Source organism: Nicotiana tomentosiformis, chromosome 12 (assembly GCF_000390325.3).
Source record: "Nicotiana tomentosiformis chromosome 12, ASM39032v3, whole genome shotgun sequence".
Lineage (NCBI taxonomy): Eukaryota > Viridiplantae > Streptophyta > Magnoliopsida > Solanales > Solanaceae > Nicotiana > Nicotiana tomentosiformis.
In genome coordinates this window covers 21,871,457-21,880,630 of record NC_090823.1, presented here as the reverse complement: position 1 = coordinate 21,880,630, position 9,174 = coordinate 21,871,457, and the positions used below count along the sequence as shown (strand labels likewise).

The following is a 9,174-nucleotide window of genomic DNA, read 5'->3' as shown; positions in this document are numbered from 1 at the left end:
TCAAGGGTATAGATTGAAATGTATGAATATTTCTTTATGGGATCTTTCCATGTCAAGGATTGGCTGATAAACCTGTTTGTAACCAACAAACAGCAAATAGCCAGAAAATTAGAAGCCATAGGAGAAAATTACCGATTATGATTATGGGATGTGGTGGAAAATATTGGGATCAAAAATAACAAGGCGCATACGGAAGCTGGTAAAGCAAACATTGGCGATGATAAATCAGACAATAAAGAAAATTATACTAAAAATGCATAATAAACTTTAGTATGGTTTAGTCAATTGACCTACATCAATATACTATTATAAAAAGAGAAAAATACTTATAAGAGAATAGATTTTCCCCTTAAACAAGACTCTCTTAAAGACTACATTGTGGATTCTATTGTAGTTGTTATGTAGGAATTCTCAATTTATAGAGGTCAAGACATTTTCCTCCAAGAAAGAAATTTATCAAATATGGAAGAGATCTATATTTTTCTTTAAGAAAAAGTAAAACCAATTATGGTAAATAGTGTAACCTTCCTTCAAGTAACAGGTGAAATCCAAAATATTGTAAGAAAATCAGGGCAATCCCTATCAATTCTCTCCTTTGGCCTGAATTTTCTTGACAAAGCTTGATAGCCTTCTTCATATAATCTTCATCACTGCTTCTTTCCATGGTTAAAAGTAGACATAGGTTGAAAATTGGGGCCTCGTGCGTTAAAAGTGAGCACGAGTTAAAAATAGTGAAATCGCGTTTAAAGTGCACATATAATTAAAAGCAGAGCCCATGCGTCAAAAGTAAGCATGAGTTAAAATTGGAGCCCATGCTATTAAAAATGATTTTTGTTTTAAAGATGCCAGCACAAGTTATGTTGAAAATATGGTTGAGAATTTATCTCCACATGTAGTATTTCAGACTTTTTTTTGCAACTTGATATGAACCCGCATTGAACCCGTCTTCAACCTCGTTTTGGCTATTGGGATCGAAAATAACAAGGCGCATGCGGAAGCTAGTAAGCAAACCTTGGTGATGTTCACTGCAATAAAAACAACTTTTAGCGACGGATTTTAGAGACAAGCCATATTCCGTAGCTAAATAACGACGGATTAGCGACAAATTTTATAGTTTGTCGCCAAATAAGCTACAAAAGATTTAGTATCAAATATAGCAATGGATTAGCGACAAAAGTTTATATCCGTCGCTAAAAATTGGCGCTTTTATTTTACCTACAAATTTAGCGACAAAAGTGGGGCGACAAAAATTATTAAAATATATTTACGAAATTAGCGACGAAAATCTGTCGCTGCCTTTATTTTACTTAGCAAAAAATTCCAAAATTAGTTGCGACGGAAATTCCGTCGCTAGATTCTTAAAACTAAATTTCCCAAGTTATTATTATCGATAGATATTTATGCGTCGCGATTTCCGTTGCTAGTTTTTTAAAGTTTATCTAGGGCACAAATCTTCTTATAGACTCATATTCTCTCATCTCTATCAAAGTCGCCACTTGCTCTCATCTTCAACAATGTGAGTTTCTTCCTTCCAATACAACAAATTGAGTATGAATCTAAGGCTCATATGCAATGGGAATATAGACATCTGATAGCAAATAAAAAAATTTCAAAATTGGGCAAAAACTTTTGCTATAGAACTTCAGAAATTGCCAAGAAATTCAAAGTAGCTGTCATCTACATTCCGTTTATGTTTGCTGCTCCGCAAGATTCTCAAACGAAAGCCCTTATTTTTACTATTTTTGCACTTTGTCTACATCGTTATTCTTATCTTTGTTCAGGTAAACTTTCTCTTTTCTATTTTATTTTTCTTTCTCTCTATTTAATTATCTTGAGAAATTTTGATATGGTAATTCTTGTTTGACTGGTACCTTAATTTTCATACTTTTGGATCAATAATAAATTAATATGATTTTTTTTTAACAAATATACCATTAGGCAGGCTGCTATACTATATAACAAACAAAAACAAAGATCCAATGTTTACAAATTATCCTATCAAATCTCAAATATGCTAAACTAGTGCTAAAGCTAATAAAATATGAAATGCTAACTATTACAAATAGTGCCATAGCCAACTCCCCACATAAAAAGGTGTGTGTATCCACCGGCCAAGTGCAAAACCTCAGTGTAGCACCTCTAGTGCTCTCACCAGGCGCCAAGTTTTACGTTCCAAAGGATAAGGCAAATATGAATCTCCAAGCAACACCACCAATTGGGAGTGACCAAGTATCCATGTAGATTTCCAAAACCATGAACAATGTAGGTATCCTTGCATAAGATGACTGTAGTCCAGGACAAAAACAAGCTATACCGAATAAGATTAACCAAAGAAAGACAGTGATATGTTTTATCTCCTGCCAAATAGGGCACATACTTGCACTGCCATGACACCTCCATATTGGACATGTATACATGTCAATACCACTGAATAATGCCATGACATTTCAAAGCCTACCAATCTGAGATCTTACACCTTCTAGTAACAATGAATCCCAACTTTGATCCTTTATGAAACCTTGCAGAGTTGGTGTGTTGTAACCCATATACATACTGCTCCAGTAATTACCTAGTAGTACCTTCCAGCAATAGGCTATACATATCGACCATGATAATATTTCAAAAAAGCTATGTACATTGCCATTACTTCTTCAGATTGGGCATGAAATCATACAAATACCACTAGCTAATGTTCTAGCATTTCTGTTAGCTGCCATGAAAATGAGATCTAAGCTAAGAAGAAGACGAATAATCTAGAAGAAGAGAGGAAATCAGAGAAAGGCTCGATACATTTCTGAATGAAGAAGAAAGACAACTGTACAAGTGGCCACTATTTATAACAAACTAAATAATCTCCTTAACTAACTACTAACTAACTCACTAACTATGGTTTAGTATTACATTATAATTAAACTATGGTTAACTATGCTGATTAATACTCCCCCTCAAGATGATGGTTGATATAGATTCTTCAACCCCAGCTTGTTCAGCAGATGCACATGTTGAGCTCTTCCCAAACCTTTAGTAAGTATATCTGCTAGTTGATCTTCAGTGTTAACATACTCAGTCTTCGGCAGACCTTGACTCAACTTTTTTCTCACAAAGTGACAATCTATATCGATGTGTTTTATCCTTTCATGGAAGATTGAATTGCTGCAATTTGAATTGCAGCTCTGCTGTCACACACTAGAGTAATATGAAGCTCAATTTTAACACCAAGTTCACTGAACAGTCCTACTAGCCAGGTAACTTCTGCTGCACATAAAGCCATGCTTCTAAACTCATCTTCAGTAGAGCTTCTGGACACATTGCTCTGCTTCTTAGACTTTCAGGATATCAATGCACTTCCAAACTTTACCAAGTACCCTATGACTGACCTTCTAGTTTGTATACATCCCCCCCCCCCCCAATCTGAATCACAAAAGGCACTTAGTTGATTTGAAGGCTCTGCAGGCAAGAACAGCCCCAAACCAGGAGCCTCTTTTATGTATCTTACAACTCTCAGTGCTGCTTCCATGTGAAACCTTTTAGGATAATGCATATACTGACTAAGAACCTGAACCACAAATGCAATATCAGGTCTTGTCATAGTGAGATACAGCAACCTTCCAATGAGTCTTTGGTAAGCACCAGGATTGTCAAGACTCTCATCTGTCTGGATGTTGTCATTCTTGAAGTAATTATCATATTCTACTGAAGTTAGCTTCTGATTCAGTCCTAGTGGTGTTCCAGCTGGCTTTGCACCACTCAAACCAGACTCAGAAATTAACTCTAAGGCATATTTTCTTTGGTACATAAGAATTCTTCTTTTGGACCTTGCAAACTCAAACCCTAAGAAGAATTTGAGCTCTCCTAGATCCTTCATTTTGAAATTCTTCATAAGGTCTGATCTAGTACTGCATAACAATTGTTGATTGTTCCCAGTAATCAGAAGATCATCAACATAGACCAATATGACAACTATATCATCTCCAGCCTTCTTTGTGAACAAAGAGTAATCATAGTAACTTTGTTGAAAGCCCATGTTGAGTAGGGCTTCTGTCAACTTCATATTCCACTATCTAGGTGCCTGCTTAAGTCCATAAAGAGACTTATGTAGTTTGCAGACCTTCCTCTTAGTCCCTCCCTATCTGGCAAATCCCTCAAGCAATTGCATATAGACTTCCTCAGTGAGATCTCCATTTAGAAAGGCATTGTGGACATCCATTTGAAAGATCAACCACTGTCTTGAAGCAGCTAAGGCAATAATAGATCTAACAGTCACAATTTTGGCCATAGGAGAGAAAGTTTCTCTATAATCTAATCCTTCCTTCTGGCTGTAGCCTTTAGCCACTAGCCTAGCTTTGAACCTTTCTACTTCACCAGAGACTTTGTACTTAATTCTATAAACCCACCTGCAACCAATGGGAGTCTTCCCAGGTGGCAAGTCAAAAATACTCCAAGTGTGGTTATCTTCAAGTGCTGCAATCTCCAACTTCATTGCTACTATCCACTTGGGATCAGCTGCAGCTTCTTTGAAAGAAGATGGTTCCAAGAGAGCTGAATAAGCTGCAAGGACCTTCTTATATGATAGAGCAATAGAAGAATAGTCCACATAGAAAGATATAGGGTAAGTACACTTAGATCCTTTGGAGGTAGTGACATAGTCTTACAACAACAGAGGTGGCTTGCTTGGTCTAGAAGACCTTCTATATTCAGCAAGAGGCTCATCATCTTGTTGAGAAAGCACAGGTAAATTTTGAGTAACATCAAGCAAGTGATCAACAACAGAAGGGATCATAGAGATAGCTTCTTCTGAGCTTGTTGTAGAATGAGGAACTCTCTTAGAGGAGTCTGCATACAACTGATTTGAACTGGTGTCAATAGACACCTCTGTTGCTGGTGGTGCAGAAGAAGAGGGAGTAATATTGCTTAGAGTAGAAGAGAGAAAGTCTAGGATAGGATATACAGGACTTTTAGTAGATGTGGCATGCGTAAAGAGATAAATGTCCTCTTGAAAGACAACATTCCTGTTGACAATAAATATTTTTGAATGCAGAGTATACAACAAATAACCCTTATGAGTGGAAGAATATCCTAGAAATATAGCAGGTACTGCTCTGGGTGAGAACTTATCCAGCACTTGAGGACAAGTTGCATAGCACAAGCATCCAAAGACTTTGAGATGAGATAATGAAGGAGGGTGCAAATATAGCATCTCAAATGGTGATATGTATCCAACAACTTTAGAAGGAAGTCAATTGAGCAGATATACTGCAGTAGCAATACATTCTCCCTAAAATCTCACAGGTACATCAGCTTGAAATTTGAGTGATCTAGCTATTTCCAAGATGGTTCTGTGTTTTCTTTCTGCCACCCCATTCTGTTGGGGTGTAAAGACACATGTACTTTGATGGAAAATACCAAGATTAGACATCAGCCACTTAAATTCAGTGCTAAAAATTCACTTCCATTATCATTTCTTAGAAACTTAACAGTAGCAGAGAATACATTTTTTACTTGACTAAGAAAGTCTCTTAGAACTACAATAGCATTTGACTTAGACTGTATTAGAAAAATTCAAGTATACCTTGTGTGGTCATCAACTAGGGTAACAAAATATCTCTTACCATCATGTGTGGGTACTCTATAGGGTCCCCATATATCATAGTGAATTAGTTCAAACACTGATTTGGTAGTTGTACTGCTTAGCTGAAAAGGCAGCTTGGTCTGCTTTGCTACTAGACACACAATGCAGTGATGAGAATCGGCTGTTGTGAGTTTGCTTAGGTCTTCTATTATCTTTATTATATCTAAAGGGGCATGTCCTAACCTTCTATGCCACAAAGTACTAGAAACAGAAGTACATGAAGAAACTGACATAGAGTTTATTGTTTTAGTACACTTATTTGTTGCCTGATATAGATCTTGTTTTGGAATACCTCCTTGCAGAATGTATAGTCCATGTTCTTCTTTACCAATCCCCTTCACCTGACCACTGAAGAGGTCCTGAAAAACGCAAAAGTCAGGGAAGAATCCCACCATATACTTTAGCTCTTTAGTGAGTTTTGAGACTGACAATAAGTTGAACTTAAAGTCAGGAATGTACAGAACATTAGAGATCTCCTGATTACTTAATACAAAGGTGCAACCTGTGTGAGACACTGACACAACATTTCCAGTAGGAAAATGTACTTTGTTTGCTTCTGTATTTGGAAATGGTCTATGAGTGTGTAACATCTTTAAACTTGAAGTCATATGATTTGAATCCCCAGTGTCAACTATCCATTTACTATTGACACATTGAGACATAAAAGCATTCATATGGTTTAGAATACATGTTGCAGCAACTTTGTTGGATAGATCTGACTCTTCTGAACTTCCTCTAGAAAGTAGCTAAATAATTTGCTGGTATTGCACAGGAGTAAAGATAGGAGATGGATGTGGCATTTGCTAGAAAGGAGCAGGTTGACTCATTTGTTGTGTAGTACCTGAACTAGATGATCCATTGGCAGTAGGAGTCATGTTGGCAGTCATATTGCATCTCTCTGCACCTGAAACTTCTGCATTGCCTACATAACTGATATATTGTCCTGTACTAATTCCTTTTCTTTTGGCTTTGAATTCAGTAGGATATCCTATCAATTTGTAATAATTTTCTTTTGTATGTCCCTTATAGTGACAATATTCACACTGAACTTGACTCCTTTTGGACCTATAGTTTCCAGTATTGTTCACACTCTTATTGCTATACAGGGCAATACTTTCTAAGGCTTCAGTGACCCGAGCAACTTGTGTTATGCTTGTAAGATTCCTTTGACTCTCCTGATCTACTAACAAAGAGTAGGCTTTGTTTATACTTAGCAAGGGAGACATCATCATAATCTGACTCCTTGATTGAGAATAGGACTCATTTAACCCAGTGAAGAATTGAAGAAGTCTTTGATACTCAAAGTGTTGAGCATACTATTTGGATTCAGGACAAGGACAACCTGGACAAGGCATGAGGGCATCAAACTCATCCCACAGCTCTCTAAGCCTTGAGAAGTAGTCAGTTACAGTCATAGTTCCTTCGGTCGGTGTATGAACTTCTCTATGCAAATAGAGTATTCTCGAGCCATTTACTTTATCAAATCTCTCTTTCAAATCCTCCCAAACTCTATGAGCACTAGACGCATACAATATACTACTCAACAATCCTGGTCTCACATCATTCATTATCTACAAGATAACTATAGCATTAACTTTCTCCCACAGATCATGAAGCTCAGACTCAAATTTAGACTTAGGAAATCTCCCATCGACAAAATCTAGTTTACTTTTACCTAGCAAGCCAATTCTCATTGCACGACTCCACAAGGCATAATTTTCTAATCCAATAAATTGAAGAGAAATCAGAGAGCTACCTGGTGTGTCTGTTGGTTGCAGGTACAAAGGATGATTTTGATCGATGGTAGGAAAAGTAGCAGTTCCAGCAGTGAAATTACCAGTAATTAAGGTCGCGCCAACGTGTTCATCTTCAATCGCCATTGTTGACTGAGAAACAGCTTTCAAAGTAAGAGACTTACAAACCCTAGCTTCAACCAAATGTTACTCTAGCTCAATTAAGCTCTCAATTGTAGAATTGAAGTAACATAGAAGACTCGATTTACTCGCAATTTGCTTAGATTTCAACCGGTGGCTCTGATACCATGTTAGCTACCATGGAAATGAGATCTAAGCTAAGAAGAAGAAGAATCTAGAAGAAGAGAGGGAATCAGAGAAAGGCTCGATACATTTCTAAATGAAGAAGAAAGACAGCTGTACAAGTGGCCACTATAAAAGACAATTGTACAAGTGGCCACTATTTATAACAAACTAAATAATCTCCTTAACTAACTACTAACTAACTCACTAACTATAGTTTAGCATTACATTATAATTAAATTATGGTTAGCTATGCTGATTAACAATTTCAGTATTTTTTTTATTAGGGATTTACCTTGATAATAAATTGATATGATATGTTCCAGCAAGAACTGATTTTTATATCCTTGATTTTATGGGAAAGTAAAAGTAGTATTGCAAATTATGATTTTTACATCCTTGATTTTAGCTGTGTTTTAGTCTTTAGAAAGAAAATGGGAGTTCAAAGATTTGTATTCTGTTGAGCATTTCAAAGACCATATGGAAAATCTGCAGTAGCTGGTATCATGTCGTTTACACTTGCTTATTTTAATATTTCCAGTACTGGAACAACTTTCAAAATTAGGGGAACATTATGCTAATATATTTCATAATATTTAAGCAAATCTTAGATGTGTTATCATGTTACTCACCTTTTCCCTATTTTCTTAATGAACCTTCTCTGCTATTTTGTGAGCAAGAGTTCATGTTTATGGTATGATAGTCGTGTTCAATATGGTATTGCATTATCTGATTCTTTGCCGTAGCTGGTTGTTTACTCCTTGGCTAACCTCTCTCCCTCCCTCCCTCTTTATAATATTTATTTCAATATTAAATAGGAACATGGATAATCTAGATCATGATTGGATGTTCAAAATGTTGGATGGCCGATGGGGTATTAGTTCCAGTTTTATAACCGGTGTGAATAATTTTCTTCAGTTTGCTTGTTCTCAGCGCAATTACATGAGTGGTGACGATGTTAGATGTCCATGTAAAAAATGTCATAACATTAAATACGTGGATGTTGAAACTGTTAAATTATTCCCTTTTTAGTATGGATTTGCTGAGAACTATTTTATTTGGAAGTATCAAGGAGAAAAACATGTGACCGGTGAGATGTCTTCCAGTGGTGATTTTCATGGTGGCGCTCAACCTCAATTAGTATATGAGAATCCATATCGACAAATGGTCTTGGATGCAGCTGGACCCAACTCTGACCAGGGTTTGAGCTGGCAGTCTTATAATAATACTGAACCTGAGTCGTCTCATTCTTACGAACCTTGTCACGACCCCAATTTTCCTCCATAGGATGTCGTGATGGCACCCAGTCTTAGCGACTAGGTAAGCCTAACACTTACTGAATTAATTGCAAAATTCAAACAACAACAGTTAAATGTGAAATAGAAATCTCTATACAAAACCTATAATTCCAAAACCGATAGTACAAGTGATAAGCTCTACTGAGTTTGCTAGAAAATCCCTAAATACAATTGTTCCATAAGAGAAATAAACAGTACAAGATAAAATTTT

General features: G+C 36.5%; 1 protein-coding gene across 1 annotated transcript; it reads right to left on the bottom strand.

Moving 5' to 3' along the window:
* Positions 1–4,648: 4,648 nt before the first annotated feature.
* On the bottom strand, positions 4,649–7,197 carry LOC138902343 (uncharacterized). The gene is made up of 4 exons (XM_070190198.1): positions 6,972–7,197; positions 6,471–6,812; positions 5,922–6,053; positions 4,649–5,223 (listed from the first exon to the last, which is right to left on the bottom strand). The coding sequence occupies exons 1-4, from the start codon at positions 7,195–7,197 to the stop codon at positions 4,649–4,651; spliced, it is 1,275 nt and encodes a 424-aa protein (XP_070046299.1).
* Between the last annotated feature and the right edge of the window lie 1,977 nt (positions 7,198–9,174).